This window comes from Mauremys mutica, chromosome 20 (genome assembly GCF_020497125.1).
Source record: "Mauremys mutica isolate MM-2020 ecotype Southern chromosome 20, ASM2049712v1, whole genome shotgun sequence".
Taxonomy (NCBI): Eukaryota; Metazoa; Chordata; order Testudines; family Geoemydidae; genus Mauremys; species Mauremys mutica.
In genome coordinates this window covers 18,419,426-18,443,435 of record NC_059091.1, presented here as the reverse complement: position 1 = coordinate 18,443,435, position 24,010 = coordinate 18,419,426, and the positions used below count along the sequence as shown (strand labels likewise).

At 55.6% G+C, this 24,010-nt stretch overlaps 1 protein-coding gene across 1 annotated transcript; it reads right to left on the bottom strand.

The window, feature by feature from the left end:
• Window positions 1-7,616: 7,616 nt before the first annotated feature.
• Window positions 7,617-16,860, bottom strand: LOC123353350 (CCN family member 1-like). Its single transcript, XM_044994366.1, has 5 exons — window positions 16,661-16,860; window positions 15,319-15,532; window positions 12,400-12,717; window positions 10,332-10,531; window positions 7,617-9,413 (listed from the first exon to the last, which is right to left on the bottom strand). The coding sequence occupies exons 1-5, from the start codon at window positions 16,709-16,711 to the stop codon at window positions 9,105-9,107; spliced, it is 1,092 nt and encodes a 363-aa protein (XP_044850301.1). The 5' UTR covers window positions 16,712-16,860; the 3' UTR covers window positions 7,617-9,104.
• Between the last annotated feature and the right edge of the window lie 7,150 nt (window positions 16,861-24,010).

Below are 24,010 nucleotides of genomic sequence, written 5' to 3'. Positions count from 1 at the left end.
GGAGGACACACGCTCCCCCCCCCCGCCCAATTAGCTCGTTAGCCAATGGCAGGGCAGGCTGGGGTTTAAAGCGATGATGTCACCCGCTCCGCACCCCCAGGGGCTGGTCAATTGTCTTCGCCAGCCGGCGGGTGCTGCCGCTTTGTGCCCTTGCGCCGGGCAGCTGGTTTCGGGATCGATGGGCCGGGGGGAGGGGGCGTGTAACCCTTTCACTGCCAGGGCTCCCTAGCCCGTCCCCACGCTACAGTCTGGCTAGCCCCACACACGAACCTCTGTGGCTGTCCCCCCTCCCCTCCGTGTCTATCTGTCCTGTCCACCTCGCTGTCCCCACACCCCTGGCTCTGTCTGACCCTGTAGCCGGGCTGGCGGTGTTAGCTGGAAAGCTGGGCTCTCTCCCCAGCAGAAGTTGGTTCAACAAAAGACAGAGGGATCGCTCTGCGTCTGACCTCTCAGCCCTCTGCCTGGGGAAAGCGGTGCTGCCTTCCAAAGAGGAGCCCGGGAGTGAGCCATAACTCTGCGAGACACCAGAAACCAGGGCCTGAACAGACTCTGCCTTTATGGCTTATCACAACAAACTGTAACCCAGGAACACCCCCTCTTTGTCTTATGACTGCAGAGGGGTTAATGGGCCAGCTACCTTGAACGGTCCCTTACTAGGGGGTAGTCAATTATTTTTTGTCAAGTCCACATTTCTTGGTCAGGGTCCAGACTCCAGAGAAACATTTTCCACACCGCAATAATGATAATAAATCAAAAGATTTGAGGGTCTGTTCAAAAGCATCTGGTGGTCTGCCTATTAACTACCCCCGTTTCCAGGATATGCTACCTGTCTATGCTAAACAATCTGTTCCACCTTGGATTTTGCTGTGGCGCTCAGAGGCCCTTTCCCAGACCCAAAGAAGAGCTCTGTGCAGCTTGTCGGTTTCATCAGCAGAAGTTGGTCCAATAAAAGATCTTCCCTCCCCCACCTTGTTTTTCCTCTCCTGGGATCAACTCCACTACAACACCACAGCAAATCTCTCTCTATCCACCCCCACACTCACCGTCCGTCTGTCTGTCTGTCTCTGTCATGCATTCTCTCTCTCTCTCCCTGTATCTCTGAGTTTAACCACCTTTTATACTAATATGCTGAACCCTTTGGTGTCAGAGGAAGTGGTAAATCCAGCATTGCCTGGTAAATCCTGTAACATTCAATATTTCCCCATATCGCCCAGTATGTTTACGACTGTGCTGCAAACCTGCGCCTTGTGGGCTGGTCTCTCCTTGCTCCCCAGCCTCCAGGGGAATTTGGAGACAGCCCCCCACCCCGCTGAAGGTTATGCAGGACTAGGGCTCTGGAGGGGGAACCAGCACTTTGCTGTCATAGCATCCTGCGAGCTGGGCCCTGCAGTGGGGGCCAGCAGTGTGGGAGCACAATCTGCCTGGGGGCTGCAAACAAGGTGAAACAGGAGTGGGCGGATCTGCATAGGGATGAGGGTGGTGAATGGGTTCCCTAGGGAGGTGGTGGAATCTCCATCCTTAGAGGGTTTTAAGGCCCAGCTTGACAAAGCCCTGGCTGGGATGATTTAGTTGGTGTTGGTCCTGCTTGGAGCAGGGGGTTAGACTAGATGACCCCCTAGGGTCTCTTCCAACCCTAATCTTCTATGAAATCAGGGAAAATAAACTGGGCGAACCCTGGGCCCTGAAGTGCCTGCGGTGCTGATCAGGGTGATGGGGGGATGCTTCTAGGGGCAGGATCCTATGCTATGACTTGCCTCCCTTCCCCAGGGCAGGGCCAGGGCTGTTAGGGTTGGCTTCGTCCCCTCTTGCCCAAGCAGTCCCCACCTACACCCTTATTTCTGAACAGCCCCAGCTGTGTCCGAAGGGAACCGCTGGCCTGCTCACCAGGTTGTGCCTCCCCAGTGGTTGCTCTGTGCAACTACAGCAGGAGGCAGGAGAGGCCCCTCCATTCTGAGCAGTAGGGGCCTGATTCATAGATTCTAGGGCTGGAAGGGACCTCGAGAGGTCATCGAGTCCAGTCCCCTGCCCTCATGGCAGGACCAAATACTGATTATAGGTCACAGGTTCAAGCCTCACCCCAGACATGGGAGACTGCAGGCAGAGGTATTATGGGATGTACCCCAGGGGCCACCTTCTCTGCTGCGCACTCTGTTCTGGAGGCTGCTCCTTCAGTCAGCTGCCTCTGCTTCTCCAGATCTGACAGGGGTACCCCACAAGGAGCTGAGGGATGGGCAGAGCTGTGTGCCAGAGGAGCCCAGGGCTGGGCCAGCAGGGGGTTGGAGGCTGGGACTGAGGGGCACCAACAGAGCCGAATGTGGACTTGGGGACACACAGCGCAGCAGGGCTGGTAATATAGGCAGCCCTCCCTGCCACACCCTCTCTCTCCTCACAGATATCTTAAGGCAGAATAGTCCAGATTTGCCTCCCTGGGGTTCAGTGGGAGAGTGTGGGGGTGTGTGTCGGGGGGTTGGAATTCAGAATCATTGGGCCCCTCACATGGTTAGGTTTGTAAAGCGACAGCGCCACCTGCTGTCAGATCCTGCAACACACCCGTGTGCACACAACACACTGCAGGCCTGCTCGGTGAGTCACACATGCACACACACGGACATGCAGCATGTGCATGTGCAAAGCCACACACTGCAGCAGCAGGCCTGTTGTGGGTGCTGGCAGGTCAGGGTGTAATGTGACTGTGGCCCCCCAAGTACACGTCACGGCTCTAGCTGGAATTCCGTGGTGCTGACAATGCTGCTGACATTGGAGTTAGTGAGGTGTGTATGTGGGGGGAGGGGGGGGCGCTGCTTCGCTACTTGGCTGCTCCCAGATTGTTTTTCAGTGTGATGCGTGTACACACACACACGTCCTGGCACAGTTGTTCTCCATGCAAGGGGTGGGGGAAATGCCCTGGAGTCTCAGCCCCACACAATGAGCATCTCTAAAAACGGGCACAACTCAAGCAAACATCAGCTCATCCCCGCCCAGCACCTGTTTGGATGTTCTGATGAAATGACCGGATTCTCCCCTAGCAGGCAGCTGCTACAGGCTGCCCCAGAGCTGTCAACCCACCAGCGGGTCCGTGAGGGTTGTGACTACTGCCTCAGTGGCTGGTCTGCACAAGTGGGTAAGAGCCTACTGCTACTGCCAGCTAGTGGAGCTCCTCCTTCGGCTCCTTGGACGAGGCCTGGGCTTTGGCGCCGAGGTTAGTGGGTTCACTTGGGGGGGGTGTCATCGTTGCAGGAGCAAAGAGGGGGAGTTGTAGTACAAGAAGTTCCTATCCCCTTCACAAGCAAAGGCTGGGCTGTGAGATCCTCCCTCCTACCAGAATACCACCCCTCGGAATGACCTAGGCCAAGCCATGGGGCACATCCCCCCTGGGCCAAAGCTGGGCCATGGCCTCCCTCAGGAGCTGAACCTAGGATCTCTGGCTCTTAACACATGAGCCTCTGGGGCCTGGGCTAAGAGCCAGGATTGCTGGCCAGGGCTGCATCAGGCACAGCAGGCCCACCACCACTCGAGAGGCCCAGAGGACCACTCTGGGAGGGGGTGTCACAGGACTAAAATGGTGCTAGTGGGAGCTGTTCCCCTGGGTGGGGGGGGTCTAATCCCACCCCCAACTACCCTAGCTCAGGCCCAACCCAAGAAGGACTCTAGTCTCGACAGGTCCTTAGACCAGGCCCATCACCACGGCATTGGGGTGCCCCCGGCCGTGCATCGAGCATCTGCCCTGCCTGCTCCATTCTTCATCTGAGTGGGTGTGTGGCAGGGAGGAATGACACGTTCCTCATCTCTCACTGCCTATGCGTCCCCTCTGGGGGGGAGCGTTCCTACTCCAGGAGCTGCTTAGCGAAGAGCACGGGGGCCCTGCCCTCAGCTAGGTCTATTGTAGGAGCGTATGCCCATATAGCATCATCGGTTGGGGGTGGGGAAAGGTGTTTCTAGACCAGCAAATGCCCTAGTGTAGTCACAGCTACACCAGTGTAGCTGCCATTGCCCGTACAGCCTGTTTTGCTCACTGACGGGGTACAAGCACTTTGCCAGCGAGCCAGCTACCTCCATAGCACTGGGATACAACTTCCCCCAGTATGGGCCCCGCTGTACCACGAGGGTTGCCAACCTCGAGGATTGTCCTGGAGTATCCAGGAATTAATCTTTAATTATGTCATGTGATGGAACCCCCAGGAATTTGTCCAACCAAAGTTGGCAACCCAATGCACCAGTATAGCTTAGCGCATTACTTGGGCTAGTGCAATCCCTTGGCTGTGCAAACAGGAAGTATTGATCCATAGCAAGGACATTCAGTTCCTCTGTTTGGCACCGGTGTGATCGCTGCTGGAATAACATGGCCAGTTCTGGTGGCCCTGATTTGAGACGGCAGGTTGTGGATTAAGGCGGAAGAGTTCAAGACGACCCAGGAGAACAACTAAAGCAGTGGGCTCCAAACTTTTGAGGGTTGCACCCCTCCTTACCCCCGTCCATGTCCCCCACCCCAGGCCTGGGTCGGGAGCAGGGCCGCGGCTGGGGGAAGGGGGCTGGGGATGGGAAAGGAGCAGCAGCAGCAGCCAGGTGCCGCTCCACTCTTGGCCCTAGGCAGGAAAGGGAGCCCTGGCCAGGAGCTGGGGGCAGGAGCAGAGTCACAGCCAGGCCATAGTGGGCGCCAGCAGCTAGGCCCTCGGCCGGTGCAGAGCCACGCGTGGGGATGGGAGCTGGGGGTGGGGCAGGGCTGGGTGGTGCTCCCTCCCCACCCCTGTGGGAGCTGATCAGGGCCTGCCCCACCCCCCAAACATTCCTCCACACACCCCGGGGGGGGGGAGTGCATCCCACACCTCTGCACTAAAGGATTAGCAAACCTGCCTTCTAGTGATAGACTCCAGGAGCTCACTCGCTTTAATTTCCCAAGGAGATGGTTAACGGGGTGACTTGATTGTCATTTCTTAGTACCTACAGGAGAAAGAGAAATTTGCTAATGGGCTCGTCAGTGCAGCAGGCAAACATCTAACAAGATCCAACGGCTGGACGTTAAAGCTAGACAAAGTTCACACCAAAAATAGGGCACCGTTTTTGTTATCAGCGAGGGTCATTCACCAGTGGAACAGCTCACCCAGGGCTGGAACAGATTTTCCCTCACTGGAAACCTTTAAATCAAGAGAGACGTGCTGCAGCCTAACCACAGCTATAGCACTTCCGTGGGCATTAATTTAGGGCCATCCAGGTCAGACCATGTGACCGCTGTGGTCCCATCTGGCCTTGGAATCTCTGAACGCACCTTTATCCTGCTCAAACTGCATCCTTACTCAGAGGAAGCAGAGTGGCCTAGTGGGTACAGTGCTGGCCTGGCACTGCCCAGCCTGTGGGGTGACCTCAGAAAAGTCACTTCCCCCACTCTGTGCCTCAGGTTCCCCATCCGTACAATGGGGATAGCACTGAGCTCCTTTGTAAAGCACTTTGAGCTCTACCCCTGGAAAGGGCTAGGAATGATTATCAATGAATGAGCTCAGTATAACACCCCCTCCCCGCTATACAAAGCACCCTGGGCAGATCAGGCCTGTGCTAGATTTAAACCTATCTAAAAAGAGTATCCAGGCAGAGTCACACCAGTTGGATTTAACCCCCACATGTGCATGCTCCTATTGCAGTGTGAAAGCTGCATCGCCCAGGAAGCGCCTGCACTGGGGACAGAAGAAACTCTATGGGGACTGTGACCTCTGTGGGGCAAAGAGCATCATTCTGGTCTGTGCTTGTATAATGCCTAGCCCGCGGAGGGGCTGGTCCACAGCAGGACTCCTAGGCACTGCTGTAATACAGCGCCTAGTGCCCTGGTCCACGGCAGGGTTCCTAGGCATTGCTGTAATACACCTGATACTGTACAGCACCTAGCACCCTGGGAGCCTGGTCCACAGCAGGACTCCTAAGCATAACTATAATACAAAGAATTAAACCAGGTTTACGCTACGGCCTTCTGCTGGCATCACTCAGGGGCATGGTAAGGACAGAGCATTGCTGGCATGAGCTCCTAGTACAGACCCACTTTGCCCACAGAGCTGCCCTGTGACTGGGATAGCTTGCTCTGGTCAAGGGGGGTGGCTTTACTGTAGCAGCACAGTGCACGGTGCTGCTGCAGCCATACCAGGAACCCTTTGCTAGTATAGCAACCCCCAACTTACCTTGCACTGTCCAGCAGGAGCTCTTGAAACGCTTTACAAAGTAGTTTGGTATCGGTACCCTCATTGTACAGATGGGGAAACTGACGCACAGAGCAGGAAGGGACTTGCCCAAGGTCACCCACCAGGCCAATGGTGGATTTGGGACCAGCACCCAGCCATCCTGTGGCCCAGTCCAGTGCTCCATCCAGTAGACCCCACTGCCAGCCATATGCACACTAGCAGTGCTCTGGGAGTACAGTACTGGTACAGAGTAGGGGTGAAGTGCTGCGAGCATGAATGTGATCAATCAGTCCAGCTTTGTGCTTAGACCAAGCCTAACAGTCCTGATCCTTTGGCTAAGCTGTGGGCCAGAAGTGCCCGCTCCTCTTTCTGCCTCACGTGCACACCCATGGGGGGGGGGGGGGGAAGCAAATCCCAAAACTAGCCCCAGCTGAGTTTTCTATACAATAAACTTCTGTTTTATTGAGTAAAAGAAAAAACAAACCCACTCAACTTCCAAAAACCTTTGACACTGTTATTTATATCCAAAAATAAAAAAAATAAGCTGCTTTTATTGTGATAAATACATCTAGAATACACTGTGATAAATACATATTTTTATAAACAGGGCACTGTACACTTTAGACACAGAAACAGCTGTGCTGGGAGGTAGCAACTGACCTGGACATAGAACAGAGACATTCTAACCCCCCCCCCAGGGCTACCAAGCTCAATTAACTCTTTAGTAGCTGTTTAACCTCTCAAGACAAGGTGGAGGCGGCCTCTACTGAGATGTCCCCAGCAGGGATGGCACCAGAGAATCTAGAAGCAGGAGAATCTACTCTGACTGCTCTGTAGCATGTATGAGCCTCTCTACATGGTAGAGGCACGAATGGGTGACAAGGCTGCTCAGGGTGGGTTACACGTAGGCTTGGAAGGATTCGATTTCCATCAGTAAGTCTCAGTAAACATGAATTGCACCAGCCACAAAAACATTGCTTCGGTACATGGCAGTTACCAGTGATGACTGGCCATGGCTGAAAAATGCTGCTTCACTCTCCAACTTTGATTTAAGGCGATTTCCTGTGTATAGTTTAACAGGGGGTGTTGGCCATTTGTGTTTTAACAGTGAACAAGCTTTAACTTTTTGGAATCTCAACAGCTACTGTAATTAATTAAAAGCAGCAAAGAGTCCTGTGGCACCTTAGACTAACAGACATATTGGAGCATGAGCTTTCGTGGGTGAATACCCACTTAGTCTGGATCTGTAACAGCAGCAAAGAGTCCTGTGGCACCTTATAGACTAACAGACATATTGGAGCATGAGCTTTCGTGGGTGAATACCCACTTAGTCTGGATCTGTAACAGCAGCAAAGAGTCCTGTGGCACCTTATAGACTAACAGACATATTGGAGCATGAGCTTTCGTGGGTGAATACCCACTTCGTCAGATTCACCCACAAAAGCTCATGCTCCAATATGTCTGTTAGTCTATAAGGTGCCACAGGACTCTTTGCTGCTGTTACAGATCCAGACTAACACGGCTACCCCTCTGATACTTGTAATTAATTAGTGTCTGACCCCCCTATAGTGTCCCACAACTGGGAAAATTAAAAAAAAAAAAGGACACCAAACCACCATCATCTATTGAAATTAAAATCAAATGCTGCCAAGCTTAGTTAGATGCACTGAAGGGGGGATCCTGGATAAACTCCTCTGGATTGGGATGGGGGGTATTTATGAGAGAAACAGAGCTGCTCTCCCCTCATATGCCATTCCTGTTCTAACGGAAACTAAGCAGAGAACTGGCCTTCCTGGAGCAGGGAAGAGACAGCTGGTCTGGTGGGGCAGTTCAAAAGACCAATAAACTTTAGAGGGTTTGGTGGATCCCGATCTGACATTTGTAGCTGGCAATCTAGCCAGGGACTGGAGCAGAAGACCAGCTTCTAAACTCCCAATTTTTATTTGAGGGGGGCTGGAGTAGGACACAGTCTGATGGAGATACGAGTTTGCAGGGTGTCTGGGAATGCCCCTCCCTTCACAAGGCAATTATACCCGCCAGCAAGAGAGAGAAGGGACTTGCAATCATGGCAACAGTCACTATAAACAGTACGGGGGGGGAGGGAGAGAGAAGATAGAAGGGGAGAGAATTAACTATACCTGATTTTTTTTTTAAACAAGGTGGGGAAGACAGCGAGAAGGGGGGAATAGATGAGATGGGCTTCATTACAAACCCAACAGCCCTCACTCCAAGCTGAGTTTGAAGCTGTGTGTGTGTCAAAGAAACAAACAATTCTCCCCCCAGTGCAACATTGTTGTGCCTGTAGGTATAAAAATCACCCAGCAAGTGGTGATAGAGCAGGCATGAATCCAATGCATCCTTCCCATGGGACCGCCAGCCCCTTACCTCTTGGCATCCAGGGTATAATTAAAAGTGCTTTAATGAGGCTGGGGGGGGGGGGGAAAGAGAGAAGAGCCCTTTGGATTATTAGAGGGTGGTTCAAATGACACCTACTGTCTTCCACCAGGGATGGAGAGCGTGTCCATGGGGGGCTCACCACCAGGGGGCAGTGAGTGCACACAAGGCAGGGGCAGACAGCTCTGGAGGGGACTCCAGGTAGCAAGGTTGGGGGTGGTAGATGTGGGCAAGATTCCCCCACCCCCAGGAGGAAGTGGGGGTGCACAGCAGGGTTCCATGGGGTAGGAAGTGGAAGTGGGGGACACAGAGGAAAGAGGCACCATGGGACAGGAAGTGGAGGGCAGGAGGGGACACGGGTAGAAATACAGGCTAGACAGGGGCTGCCATGTGGGTCAATAGCTTCCCCACCCCTGCCCCCCACCTGTCAGCTTAGAAGCCCCCAATCTATGGCTGAGATTCAAGTCCTTAAAGTGTCATTTGAGTGGGGGTAACCCTCCCCCCACACCATCACCAGGACCCCCATCCGCTCTGGGGTGCCAGCACCGCTCACTCCAGGAACTTGTGCGTGTCTCCGTCTAGCCGGTGCTGGGGGTGCATGGCAGCCTCGTTGAGGGGCTGGCAGTGGGCCGGCCCGCACTGGCACGAGTGGATCACCATGACGCTGCGCGTGAAGGAGTCCCCGTCAGGGCAGCGGAAGGGCACGGCCAGGGTGCGAGTGTGCAGGGGCACGCAGCAGCGCCCGTCCAGGCATGAGCCACAGTAGCTGGGCTGGTACTTGCGGAGGCTCTTGCACCCGGCGTAGGTATAATGCACCGGCTCCTGCGCCTTGTGGGTCCGGAGACACTTCCTGCCCTTCTGCGGGGGGGAAGGGGAGAAATACCCTAGTTAGATGCAGCTGGAGGGGGAGGGAGGGAACATGGTGGGGGCTGGAGCTGCCTGTGTGTCAGACAGCTTCAAGGGCCTGATATCTACAGCTGCAGCATGGCATGAGTTTGCCAGGTCTCAGCCAAGAGAGGGGGATGGGGGACCCAGTTGGATGCATCCAGAATGGAGTGAGTGAGTGTGCCAGGCCTCAGCTGTGTCTGGGGGATGGGACATGAGGAGGGAATCCTGGGAATGGGTGTGTTGGGGCTCAGCTCAGTTTGGCTGTGGGAAGAGACACTCCCAGCACTGGTGGAGACCCAACCCACCACTCAAAGGCTGGACTAAGGCTCCAGACCCCTAGCAGGGAAGCCTGGACTTCCATGGAGCCATTTATAGCAGCAGAGGGTCTAGACCCTCATGGCCCCCACCCCCCAGCCAGCTGCCAAGCTGCAGCATGGCAGGAGCCAGCCCAGCCTGACTCTGCATCAACCCCTTAGATCTTCACCAGCCCCCCACTCCTCCCTTAACTGGTGTATTGGGCCCTGGATGCAGCTGTCATGTGGAGATGGGGCCTCAGCAAGCCTCTTGATCCCCATTTGACAGATGGAGAAACTGAGGCAAAGGGAAGGGACTATCCCAAGGTCACAGCAAGTCAGTGGCAGCACCAGAGAGAACTCAAGAGTCCTCCCCACCCCCTTCTCTAATCACTAGACACCACTCCCCCCAGAGCTGGAGATAGACCCCCAGAAGTCCTGATTCCCAGCCACTCCTGCTCTAGCCACCCCCACCCCCCCAGAGTCCTTTGCTAGGGTAGCAGGCTCCTTGTTCCAACACAACTTCCAGAGGCTGTCTCCACCTCCCTTGGCAAGGATCCCCCCACTGCCCCCCAGCCCGGGATCACAGCCCCACCTTCAGCTTGGTGAAGTCAGGCTGGCCACAGGGTCGGATCTGACACAGCTGCGTCTCCTTGGCCAGCTTGCACTGGGGGTTGTTGGTGGTGACCCGGGTGGAGGCACCTAGGCCACAGGTCTTGGAGCAGGGAGACCAGTCCGTGGTCTGGGTACGGCATTTCCTCAGCACAGAATGGGCCTTGAACAGAGGTGGCCAGGCTGGAGAAGGAGAGAGGGAGCTCAGTTAATACACAGGCTCACCAGCAGGGGGTGCTTGCCATCAAGCCAGGACTGGGAATTTCAGGTAACCCTTCAGTCACACTCTCCCCCCACCAAAGCCAGGCATGAGCTGCAAGGCATGCTGGGAAATGTTCTGGTTTCAATCCCAGTCCATTATTCTATAGCCAGGCAGGTGGCTGAGTTCTGCCCCAGATCCATGCTCCTCTTGTCCTCCAGCTCAGATCAGAGCTGAGGGCAGGAGACTGTTCAGGCCAGTAGCACCAGCTGGTAGGCCTGGGTAGGCCACTGCCCTCTCGCCCGCTGAGGAATCAAGCTATATTAGCTGATGCCACTGTGTCAGGGTGGACCCATGCTCATTGCCACCAGCTGGCAGCCAGGGGTTGTTCCCCTCCCCACCAGTCTCCCAACAACCCCAGGTGGCATGAGACCCTCATAGGGCGATGGCAGACTAAACGCTGCCATCTGTCCTGCCCCATTCCTGCCAGAGCTGGTCCTAGAAGGTGAGAATGGAAGTGCCATCTGCTCACCACCCCTTCACATGAGACACAAAGCCCCGCACTGCCCCAGAGACTCTGCCTACCCAGCAGCCCTGGATTCTGGGGCCAGTTACTCAGCTTCCTCTGCTACCCTCTTGAGTATGGGGGGTGGGATTTAGCTGGTGGCCAGTGGGGCCACCTCTTGAGCAGTGGCCAAGCCAGGATTTGTAACTGGGGGTGAAGTAGGTCACTGATGGGGGGGTTCTGGAGAGCGAGCCCACCCCACTCTGACCCAGCTGCAGGAGCTCCTGCCCATGGGGCCAGGCCCAGCTTCCTGTGTTGCAGCGCCATGCAGGTTTGGCCCCACCAGCCCTCAGGGATGATGGGGGGGCACCACCTGACCCTGTGTCCCACATCACAATACCAGGAGCAGGGAGCTGGAGCAAAGCCCAGCCCCGGGGACATGCACTGTTGCTGCCAGGCAAGTGCACTCTCCAGCCCCATGTGAAAATTGGGATGGGGTGGGGGGGACAGCCCCTTCTGTCAATTGCATAATCCACTTGAAAAGTGGCCACACGTATCCCTAAAGGCTGCCATGCCCTGCTCCCCTTGCTACTGGTTCCAGGCAGCTGTGAACTGAGCCTTTTGGGTGCCAATGATCTCAGCAGCTGCCATTCCTGGGCACTCCAACACCCAATGTGGATTGCCAACTCTTTGGGGCAGGGACTAGCCTCCAGCCTTATGTTTCCACTGCAGCCAGCAGGGTCCCAGTCTAACTTAAATGGCCATGGACGCATGCGCCCAACTCATGCAATATAGGGAGGACTGGAGGCAAAGATGGCTGCTCTAACAGCACATCTGTGGCTGGACTGGAAGCTTAGAGGCTGCTCTAATTTACACTCTATAGTCTTTGGGGAGCAGAGTATAGCCACAGCACAGCTTTGAGCAGGGGGTTGGACTAGATGACCTCCTGAGGTCCCTTCCAACCCTGAGATTCTATGAACATGCTCTGGCTGTGTCCTGATTCATTCCCTACTGAGAGAGCAGAGCCCTTTTGCCAGTTGAGGAAGTTCCCTGCAGGTGGGAGAGTAGGGTGGGAGGGAGGGGAGATTCTCCTAGAATGGACAATCAGGCTAAACAACAGGAGGAGTTGGAGCATTAGCCTGAGGTGGTGGGGGGAAAAGCACCATTCCTAGCCACCCCACCAGGGCAAGTACATCAGACTTGAGCTTGGTGCTAGCTGGTGACAGCACCCTACAAATCAGGGGTTATCCCACCGCACCCACCACTTCTTGCCCAGCCCTGGCATCTCATCCTGGGCTCCTAGGTAGGTGAGCATCCCCTCCCTAGCCCTTTATCTGGTGCACTCACCCAGCAGGTTCTTCCAGTGCTGGTCCTTGCCCACATAGATGAGCTCGTTGCTTTTGGTCTCCCCGCCCTCAAAGGAGACCTCCCCAAACCTCTTGGCCCCCTTGCCGCACACGAACTTCTTGCAGCACTGGCCGGGCACCTTGAGCAGCTGTGGGTCAGGGCAGCTGAGGGAGGCCAGGGGCAGCTCCAGGGGGCAGAGGGGCAGGCAGCCCACGGCACCATCGATGCAGCTGCACTGGTGCTTGCAGCTGGGCTGGAAGTTCTCACCATTCTGGTAGATCCGCCCGTTGTATTCGCACGTCCGGCCTTCCTGTTTGGCTGGGGACACAGCAGGGCCCCCGAGGGTCTTGTTAGTCAGCTGCCCAAGAGGGACCCCCGCTCCCTAGCAGATCCCCCCCCACATCAAGATATCAATTGTCCTAGGAACCTACTGCTGGTCTGCCTGACTCCTAACCCCCCTCCCCTTTCCCAGCCACATGCTGGCTTGGCATTATGGCCCCACAGCAGCAAGGGTCTCTGGGTACTTCGCTGCTCAGAAGCACTGCATTATGGGAGAGGGGCAGAACCACAGCAGTGGCCAGACAACTTGCATCATCAGCTGCACCATGTGGAACGGGGGTCAGCAGCACCCTGGCATGGTGCTCGGGCATCCCACCTGGCACAGACCTACACCCAGCTAGGGATTGTTGTGCAGGCATCAGATGTGATCAGAGGAGACTTGGGGGGAAGGGGCATCATGCACAGGGGAACAGAGAGAACTTGGGGTTCAAGCCCCTTAATGGGGGGGACACAACACAGCTCAAGATTGGACCATTCCCATCAGAGGTCCATGGCTGGAGCCCCCTCCTGGGGCATGGGTCATTTGAGGCTGGTGACTAGGGTGCCCCCCAAATGAGGAAGGAACCTCACCTCTAAGGTAATGCACAGCCCAGGCCCTGGCGAGGCCAAGGGGAGCTGCTGATGCTGAGTGACCTTGGGGGATGAAGGACCTGGATGGATCTCAGGGGGCGTGGGGGGAGGTGGGATCCAGGTCTTTCATCCTTAGATGGCAGCATTGGGCCAGACCCAAGTGTTGGAGCGGGGACTAAGGCTGCTGCTCCCCCCAAGGGCCCAGGAGCAGGAGATTTTAGAGAGGAGCCCCAGCTTTAAATAGCTTCGGAAAACAGGATGTGGGTCGGGATCACAAGGGCCAGGAATGGATCGTATTGCAATAGCAGCAAAAAAAACCAACCAAACCTAAAACAAACAAACCCTCATGCTGGATCCAGGTTCCCTCACCTGCTGGGACCAGGGGGACAATACCTCTCCCCCCACTCCCGAGAAAAAGGGTGGGTGGGGGCAGATTTCCAAGGATGGAGGGGCAAATGTATCATCCCGGCAGGAGCATGGCTGGCTCTGGATCCCTGGCCCAGCTTTTCACTCTCCTGGACACATTCCTGAGCCCTGAGCTCACAGGCTCCAGCTTCCCCCCCGGACCCAGGCATGAGCCCACACTGGGGGCAGGGGGCACAGGTTAGCAATGCTCTCCCACCCCAAGCCAACACCCCCCCTTGCTCCATGGTCTCCCTATGCTTTAGTGGGCTGCTGGATGCACTCCTCTTTCTGGGCTCTGTGCTGTGCTGCCCCCCCTACACACACACACACCCCAAAAAAAATTTACATGGGGTTGAATCCCAGAGAAGCACATGTGTATCGACAGTTTCCCATATGACCTGTCTCCACTCCAAAGCCAGCCGTCCATTCTCCATTCCCCCCACCCCCCCGGTATTAATGACACACGTGGTCAAGGGAGACAGTCTGATCTGCTGCCTTCTCCCCAGGGCAGTCAGCTCCGGCATGGCAGGCGTGTGGGGGGGGGGGGCGCCCTGGAAGGCATCAGCATTTTGGAGATGGGTTTTCAAAACACACTGAGCCCAACTGACTTCTCAGCCAGTCAGAGCTCAAAGGGGGACCCTGCCCCCTCTTTACACCCATTGTGAACTCCTGTGGGGCTGGACTAACCCATCCCACTACCCCACAGGGCTGGCACTAACATGCTCCCCCTGCCCTGCCAGCACTAACATGACTTCCAGGCTCTGTTCCAAGCAGGGGGAGGAAGTGTAAATCACTGGGGCTGGTGGAGCATCAGTGACACATGTCCCCTCCACCGTCCTGGGCTCCTCTCCCCTCCCTCCTCCTACCGACACACACCTCATCCAGCCCTGCCATGCCCCTGTGCCTCCCACCCTGACCACCCCCCCACCCCTGCACCTAGAGCCCCCCCGAGGGAGCGAGCATTAGATCGCCACTGGGGGAGGGATGGTTTCCCCGTTTAGCCCTGGAATGCCCCAAGCTGGCTGTCCCCAGAGCTCCCTTAATGGGGGGCAGGAGGCAGCACATTCCTTCCACTAGCTCTCTGTATATAGATGCCACCAGCCCTGTACAGTGCATCAGCTGGACATGGTTATTGAAGGACCTACAGTAACACGACTTTGCTCTTTAACAATGAGGTTCCAGGAGACACCCCAGGCCCTGTCATTGCCCCAGGGATGGGAATTTCACCAGGTCAGGTGGACACCTCCCCCTCCCCCCAATTTGGTACCTGACTAGCGCCTTCCCTAGGCTAGGGCAGGAGCTAGATCTGTTGGACTTGGGGGGAGGAGTTCATGGCCCCCTACATTCTTTGCCCCCAAAAAGATCCTTTTATTTGGCTCAACAACCAGGGTGAGGGTGTTGCCAGCAGGGTCTGTATGTAGGGGTTCATCTCACTCTTTTGGGGTGGGAGGATTGTCACAAGCAGAGTTTATATTGGGGTGGGGGTATTTGCCCCCCAGTCTTCCCTGATGATCTGGAGCAAGGGTACCCCCCCAGAGATGCAGACAGAAGGTAAACAAGGACATGCCCCTCCCACCCCCGTGCCAGTCCCAGCAACCTGCTTACCCCGACAGATGCCCTTGCTGGCCAAGGGATCTGCCCCAAAGTTGCATTCCAGCCCCCTGTGGGGGTCACACGGCCAGTGCTTGCTGCAGTCGTCGTTCAGCTGCCTGGCACAGACTTTGCAGCACCCACAGCCATCAGGCACCATGCTGACCCCGGGAGCACAATGGGGTGGGCTGGGGGGGCAAACACACTGCAGAGGGCAACGACACACCACCTACAGGCAAAGAAACCCCACAGATGAGGGATAAAGTTTTGGCAGGACCTAGAAAAAAAGTGAGTCACAGCTGGTTTTGAATAGACACCATGTTGGTGGGGGGGAATAGGGACAGAATAACATTTCTGTAGGTCCTACAAAAATGTTTTGCAAGTTTTAAATAGGCAAGCCCTGCCGAGTCCAAACATTCCCCCCCCCCCCCATGAGCAGACATGCTGGGCAAGCACTTCAACGAAGGGACTATTTTGGGATGGATGAGCCAGTCCTCTTTTTATAGGAGGTGGCACTAAAATAGTTTCCTAGGTGCAGCTGCATTTCTCAAAGGATCTGCATTCCCCCACCCACACATTAAATCACAACAATAAAAATCCAGCCAGGATCAAAGTCCCGACCATGGAGACAGGCAGAGAAGAGAAGAGATAGGGATTCAGGGAAGTAATAGAAGAAAAAACAAACATCTCAGAATCAAATTCTACTCTCAGGCTAGCGCAAGACCCACTGGAGTTACTCCTGATCTTGTTTACACTAGGGTTTAAATCCAGAGCAGCAGCACAGGAAGTGACTCCAGGTTAGGGTGACCAGATATCAGGATTGGCCCTATAAAATCAGGACATTTGGGGTTTTGTCTTATACAAGCACCTATTACCTCCCACCCCCTGTCCAGACAGCAAGTGTGAAAAATCAGGTCAACCTACTCCAGGTTTATACCAGTGCAAGTGAAGGCCGGATCTTCAGCTAGCCTAAACCAGTGTCACACCCACTGATGGAGCGGAGCATCTAGGAGAAAAATCCTCAAATCCAGGAGCCTAAAGTTAGGCACCTAAACGAAAAAAGTCAGTAGCCAGGTTTGCAGACCACCCGGCGCCACGTGAAGTCAACGCGAGCAGGCTCTGAAAGGCCCGGTCAGGTCTCAATAGGATCTAGTTCCCTAGCTGGGATCGCTCAGAAGTTACTCCATATGGGAACGGGCTCCTTAGACAGGGGCGCAGACTTTAGACCCCCAAAGCGAGCCCCCTCGGCCGGTGTAAATCAGCCTCGCTCCCGCGACTGATTTACACCAGCTAAGGATCCGCCCGTCCATCCCCAAGGGGGAGGTGGGATCCCGAAGCCGGAAGATTCCCCACTCACCAGAGCAACGCGCAGCAGGAAAACAAAGCTGAGCAGAGACGCTTGTTCCATCGCGGACTTAAACGGGGCAGAGGAAAGAACTGCCCAGAGGGGCTCAGGGGAACTGAGTCACAGCTGATCCCAGCAGCCAGACAACCTTAGCAGCGCCGCCGCGGCTCAACAACCGCCACCTACACAAACACCACATGCATCATCCAACCACCCCGACAACGTCTGCACCAGCCCCCTTCGGCTCCCCATTTATATGGCCACCGCCAGCGCCCCGCCCACCTGCCTTGGCCGGCCAATAGCAAGGGTGGCGCCCTTCCAGACATTCCAGGGGAAGGGGCGGGGCCTGCGGCGGTGGGAGGGGCCGCATGAATAGAGTCATTCATAAAACGAGAGGCGCTGGTGCGTTCCAGGGCCGCGCGTGGAAAACGGCGCATTCCGCTCGGAGCCAGGCGCTGCCGGCTGAATGCAGCGCCCTGCCTGGCCGCCTTTGCTCCCCGTGCCACAGACATACCAGGGCGAGGGGCAGCGCCGGCCGCAACCATCCCTGCAATGCACGAAAACAAACTCCGGGCGAGCGGGCGGCAGCAGGAGCGACGGAAAACGGAGAAAGGAAAATAAACAGCGCGCGGGTGGTAGCGCGAGCCAGGCGCGGCTGAGCTCTCAGGGGGGCGCATCAAAAGGGGGGGGTAGGAGCAGGTCTCGGGGTGTCACGAAGGTAGGGCGCGGGGGGGGCATTTGGCCACGCCTCCCCCGCTGCTCGGAAGCACTGGGTTATACGGGCCCGTAGGTTCTGCTGTCCCCCATCATTCATCGAGGGTAAGGCCCCAAGGGACTACCAGCCCATTGACTGACCAGCTCCCTGGAAAGCGGGCCGCGCCCCCAGTGTTTGAGCCCGACGTGCAAGCAGGATTTTCAGCTAAGGATTGGGGCCGGGTTACCTACCGGCCACGGTAAATTTGAGTGGCATTGTGACCTGGTGCAGGAGGTCCAATGCCACTCAAATCTGGCCCAGCTGCCCCCTGTCATGCGATGCCTCCCTCGGGGGCTTCCCCCCCCCACTCTGAAGAATGGGGGCATTGCTCCTGCAGCACCACTCAAAGTTGTCCCCCCCACTGAAATCAGAGACCGCACCCCTGCTCAGCTCTCTGGGTGTGAATCTGGAAGCCAGAAGAGTTGTGCGGGAGCCACCAGACAGGACTGGGTGCAATAGGTTTATTCCCAATTTACACCAGGGTAGAGGGGGAGGGATAGCTCAGTGGTTTGAGCATTGGCCTACTAAACCCAGGGCTGGGAGTTTAATCCTTGAGGGGGCCACTCAGGGAGCTGGGGCAAAATCAGTACTTGGTCCTGCTAGTGAAGGCAGGGGGCCGGACTCAATGACCTTTTGGGGTCCCTTCCAGTTCTATGAGATAGGTGAATCTCCATATTAAGGAGAATCAGGCCCCCTGGAGTTACTCTGGATTTACACCGGAGTGAGTGAAAGGGAAATCAGGATCCAGGGAGTTATTCCAGATACACACTGGTGCAAGAGGAGAATCCGCTCCAGTGGGGTTACTCTGGACTCACACAAGGGTGAGCAAGGAGAGGTGAGTCTCCGAACAAAAGTGACTGTTTCTCCTCCTACTGGGTTAGATGGCTCTCAGCTATGCTGGTGTGGATCTGGAGTAACTCCATCAGTATCAGGGGAGTTACTCAGGATTTACACCAGCCTAACTGAGAGAAGAAGCCTTCCCACTGGGTTGCAAATCAGGAGCAGCTCCAGTGAAATCAAGGGGCCCCATTCTCATCTCACTTCAGATTAACACTTGACAAACCCCAGCGGAGAGACTCCTGATTTGCACCAGTTGTGAGTGAGAGGACACTCATCCCCAGTGCAGGTACACCAAGGATCATCTAGTGGGGATTAGCTTTGTATTCAGGGGCCCAGACACAAAGGGCCAGATCCCCACATGGGGTAAATGGCACTTGCTCCATTGGAGTCAATGGGGCCAGATCCCCATTCAGTGAAGTGACACTAATTTGCACCAGATGAGGATCTGGCCAAGTAATTTTTTTAGGGGATGTTGGCCAGTCCTACTCCACTCCTAGGCTAGGAGAATTAATCAGCTGCTGCCTGGCTTATTCCAAAGGTAGCTAAATAACTCTCTGTTCCTCCCAGCTAGATAAGTCCCCAGTGTATAAAGGGAGCATCCAGAGAGGGAAATAACCCACAGCAGGGATTTCCCCCTGTGCCAGCTTCAGAGCTGTGATCCGCTGGTGGAACGATTTATAGCTCGACATTCCTGCCTGTTATTTCCTGCAGCGGCTTCTTTGGTTAGCAGGGTCTGGGTGGGGTTTTCACCTTGATCTGTTTTTCACCCTGACTGAGTGGGAGGAAGAGGAGACATTGCTAATATCCCAGCAGCCCCAGGGGCAGGCGTCAGTGGAGTCCTGGGCTCGGACTGGGACCAGGTGCTAGCTAGCTGGCAGACCCTGTGCTAGCTGCGAAGGGACCTGACATTTGGGGTCTCTGGGCTCCCACTGGAAACCAGACCCTCAAGCTGCAGATAAGAGTTTGCAAGCCCTGTATAACGGGGCCCTCACTGGGATTAAGGCAGCTTTAAACCCCCCATATCTGGGGCCCTGCCTCTCAGTGCTCCCCATGTGGCACATATGCCCCCATCACACCTGCCCACTGCTCTGCCTGAATCTCACACACAATGGCTCAGCTGCTGTTCCTTCTGTCACTGTGAGCCAGGACCCTCCTGCCCTGCCCCAGCCTTGTATAGCTGCCCAATGAGGTTTGGCTCCATGCACACACCCTTAGGAAGTATTAGCACCTGCAAATTCATTGAAGACATGCAGATTAACTCAGGAGATCATTTGCATAAAATATCACATGCAGAGCTGCACAAAACTTGGCAGCTATGGGTAAGTTAGAGCTGCCTTGTGGCTGCTCTAACTCACGCTCTTCCTCTTATGGCTCCTGGGGCTCAGAGAACAGCCACAGCTCAGTGTGCTCTGGCTATGCTTCTGATCCATCCCATGCCTGTGCTGGGAGCAGGGTGGGTGCAGAGTCCTTATGCCAGCCAGGCAGGACCCTCTGCAGGAGAGAGGATTGCACCCTCTTTACACTGCCAGAGTGGCCTTTTGGGTCCAGCCACAATGGCGATACCCCGCAGGTTCCCGGCCTGTATCACTGCAGGTGACAAGAGTTGCCTCCCAGTAAGTGTGGCAGCAGTTGATTTGGTTCTAGCTGGCTTGTCCAAATCTATCCCACAATGCTGTGCTTTACCCAGAAGACTATGCTGCCAACTGCAGTGCTGGGCCTGGGCATCATTGGACATGTGTGCTGGTACAAATGCAACTCAAAGTCCCCAGGTCTTAATGACAGACCCTGGAGCCTGGACCCAAAAGTCCAAGATCTCATTCCCTTCCCTGAGCCAGGGGGAGAACCCAAGAGTCCTGGCTCTACCCATTAAACCCTACTCCCCTCTCAGAGCTGGGCATAGAACACAGGAGTCCTGGCTCCCAGCTGCCTGGCTTTACCCACTAGACCCTACTCCCCTCTCAGAGCTGGGGAATGAACCCAGGTGTTATCACTCAGACAGACATTCCCAGTCAGGAACAGTCAACATGGATTCACCAAGGGCAAGTCATGCCTGACCAACCTGATTGCCTTCTATGATGAGATACTTGGCTCTATGGATATGGGGAAAGTGGTGGCTGTGATATATCTTGACTTTAGCAAAGCTTTTGCTACAGTCTCCCACAGTATTCTTGCCAGCAAGTTAAAGAAGTATGGGCTGGATGAATGGACTATATGGTGGATAGAAAGCTGGCTAGATTGTTGGGCTCAACAGGTAGTGATCAACAGCTCGATGTCTAGCTGGTAGCTGGTTTAAAGCAGAGTGTCCCAGGGGTTGGTCCTGGGTCTGGTTTTGTTCAACATCTTTATTAATGATCTGGATGATGGGATGGATTGCACCCTCAGCAAGTTCGCAGATGACACTAAGCTGCGGGGAGAGGTAGATATGCTGGAGGGTAGGGATAGGGTTGAGGGTGACCTAGACAAATTGGAGGATTGGGCCAAAAGAAATCTGATGAGGTTCAACAAGGACAAGCGCAGAGTCCTGCACTTAGGATGGAAGAATCCCATGCACTGCTACAGGCTGGGGACCAACTGGCTAAGCAGCAGTTCTGCAGAAAAGGACCTGGGGGTTACGGTAGATGAAAAGCTGGATATAAGTCAGCTGTGTGCTCTTGTTGCCAAGAAGGCCAACAGCATTTTGGGCTGTATTAGTAGGAGCACTGCCAGCACATCGAGGGAAGTGATTATTCCCCTCTATTGGGCACTGGTGAGGCCACACCTGGAGTACTGTGTCCAGTTTTAGTCCTCCACTACAGAAGGGATGTGGACAAATTGGAGAGAGTCCAGCGGAGGGCAGTGAAAATAATTAGGGGGCTGGGGCACATGGTTTATTAGGAGAGGCTGTGGGAACTCGGGTTATTTAGTCTGCAGAAGAGAAGAGTGAGGGGGGATTTGATAGCAGCCTTTAACTACCTCAAGTGGGGTTCCAAGGAGGATGTTGTCAGTGGTAGCAGATGACAGAACAAGGAGTAATGGTCTCAAGTTGCAGTGGGGGAAGTCTAGGTTGGATATTAGGAAACACTATTTCACTAGGAGGGTGGTGAAGCACTGGAATGGGTTCTCTAGGGAGGTGGTGGAATCTCCATCCTTAGAGGTTTCTAGCGCCCGGCTTGACAAAGCCCTGGCTGGGATGATTTAGTTGGGGTTGGTCCTGCTTTGAGCAGGGGATTGGATTATGTGACCTTCTGAGGTCTCTTCCAACCGTAATATTCTATGATATCCCCACTAAGCACTGGAGTCCCTCTCCAGCCCACTGTGCGTTCCTAGCCCAAGAGGCTCAAGCAGAAAGGACCCTGTGCTGGCCCTTGTGCCCTGAGCTCTCTGCCGGCTGGCATGTCCCTCACTGACCCATTCCTCCTCCTTGAGTGTAGCACACGTTGGAGATGCAGCTTACCTGGGCCACCCTCTGCATGGCCTTCCCGCACATTAGCCAGGGCGAGACAAGGGGGCTAAGTACAGACAGGGGGGCAGCTCAGGGAGCTTCTGCCCCCCTCCCCCGGACTGTATAGCTGCCTCCTCTCCCTTGGCTCAGGAGACAGTTGATGTCACAACACAATTATTTCCTTCTGTCCCAGATGGCTCAGGAGCGGTGGGGTGAGGTGGGGGTGCACACACAGGTCTGTATCCTCCCACACCTGTGAGCAAAGCTGCCGGGTCTATGACTCAGCCCTTCTGACAGCTTGCAAGAGGCCCTTGGCATTACTCACCCTGCAGCCGGGTGGGCCCAGGAAGGACCTGCTCACCATGAGTGAATGTGCTGGTGGGAGCCAGGCTGCTCCAGATGTGCTCCTGCATAGGGGTGACCCAGCCTGGGTGATGGAAATGACTCCCCAATCCTGATCTCCTTCATGGCTGCGCCCCATGCACCCTGTGTCTAGTGCAACCCCTCTCTCTGCCTAACCCTCTATGCACCCACAGCCCTCTGCATCCAGCCACACCCCTCCACCTACCCCTCTATCCACCCACACCCCTCTGTGCATCCAGCCACACCCCTCCACCTACCCCTCTATCCACCCACACCCCTCTGTGCATCCAGCCACACCCCTCCACCTACCCCTCTATCCACCCACACCCCTCTGTGCATCCATCCCTCCACACCCCTCTACCTACCCCTCTATCCACCCACAGCCCTCTGCATCCAGCCACACCCCTCCACCTACCCCTCTATGCACCCACCTATCCCTCTATGCACCTCTGTGCATCCATCCCTCCACACCCCTCCACCTACCCCTCTATGCACCCACACCCCTCTGTGCAACCGTCCCTCCACCTACCCCTCTATCCAGCCATACCCCTCTGTGCATCCAGCCACACCCCTCCACCTACCCCTCTATCCACCCACACCCCTCTGTGCATCCAGCCACACCCCTCCACCTACCCCTCTATCCACCCACACCCCTCTGTGCATCCAGCCACACCCCTCCACCTACCCCTCTATCCACCCACACCCCTCTGTGCATCCATCCCTCCACACCCCTCTACCTACCCCTCTGTGCATCCAGCCACACCCCTCCACCTACCCCTCTATGCACCCACACCCCTCTGTGCAACCGTCCCTCCACCTACCCCTCTATCCAGCCATACCCCTCTGTGCATCCAACCACACCGTTCCACCTAGCCCTCTATCCACCCACACCCCTCTGTGCATCCAGCCACACCCCTCCACCTACCCCTCTATCCACCCACACCCCTCTGTGCATCCATCCCTCCACACCCCTCTACCTACCTCTCCATCCACCCACACCCCTCTGTGCATCCAGCCACACCCCTCCACCTACCCCTCTATCCACCGACTCCCCTCTGTGCATCCAGCCACACCCCTCCACCTACCCCTCTATCCACCCACACCCCTCTGTGCATCCATCCCTCCACACCCCTCTACCTACCCCTCTATCCACCCACCCCTCTGTGCATCCAGCCACACCCCTCCACCTACCCCTCTATGCACCCACATCCCTCTATCCATCCATTCCTCCACACTGCTCCACCTACCCCTCTATCCACCGACACCCCTCTATCCACCCACTGCTCCACCTATCTGTCTACCACCCCATTCCTCTGTGCATCCCTCCACCTACCCCTCTATCCATCCATCCATCTACCTACTCCTCTATCCACCTTCACCTCTTTATCCATCCATCCCTCCACACCATTCTACCTACCCCTCTATCCACCCACATCCTTCTGTCCTTCCATCACCCCTTTACCTGCCCCTCTATCCATCTACACCCCTCTACCTACCCCTCTATCCACCCTTACCCCTCTGTGCATCTAGCCACACCCCTCCACCTACCCCTCTATCCATCCATACCCCTCTACCTACATTTCTACCTACCCCACCCCTCTGTCCCAATCCCTTTACCTACTTACTCAGCCATGCAGATCCTGCATCTAAATCCCTCTACCATACCTCTAACTACCTATCCATCAATCCATCCGCCTCTTCCCCTCTATCTATTCCTAGATCCACACCCCTCTAGCCATCCATCCACACCCCTCTAGCCATCCATCCACTCATCCACACCCCTCTATCCATCCATCCACTCATCCACACCCCTCTATCCATCCATCCACTCATCCACACCCCTCTAGCCATCCATCCACTCTTCTATTTATCTATCCCTCCCTCTGAACTCCTTTGCTACCAATCAGTCCATCCTTCTATCTCCATTTGTCTATCCCTCTATACAAAGTCCTCTATCGACTTGATCGCTGTGTATCTGTACCTT

Bases quoted from the DNA above. Each gene is read 5' to 3' on its own strand.
- LOC123353350 (XM_044994366.1), bottom strand. From the start codon at position 16,711: ATGGAACAAGCGTCTCTGCTCAGCTTTGTTTTCCTGCTGCGCGTTGCT. The intron at 15,533-16,660 runs GTGAGTGGGGAA...CTTTGCCTGTAG, and splicing joins TCCTGCTGCGCGTTGCTCTG to GTGGTGTGTCGTTGCCCTCT. The intron at 10,532-12,399 runs GTGAGTGCACCA...CTCCTTCTCCAG, and splicing joins GCACTGGAAGAACCTGCTGG to CCTGGCCACCTCTGTTCAAG.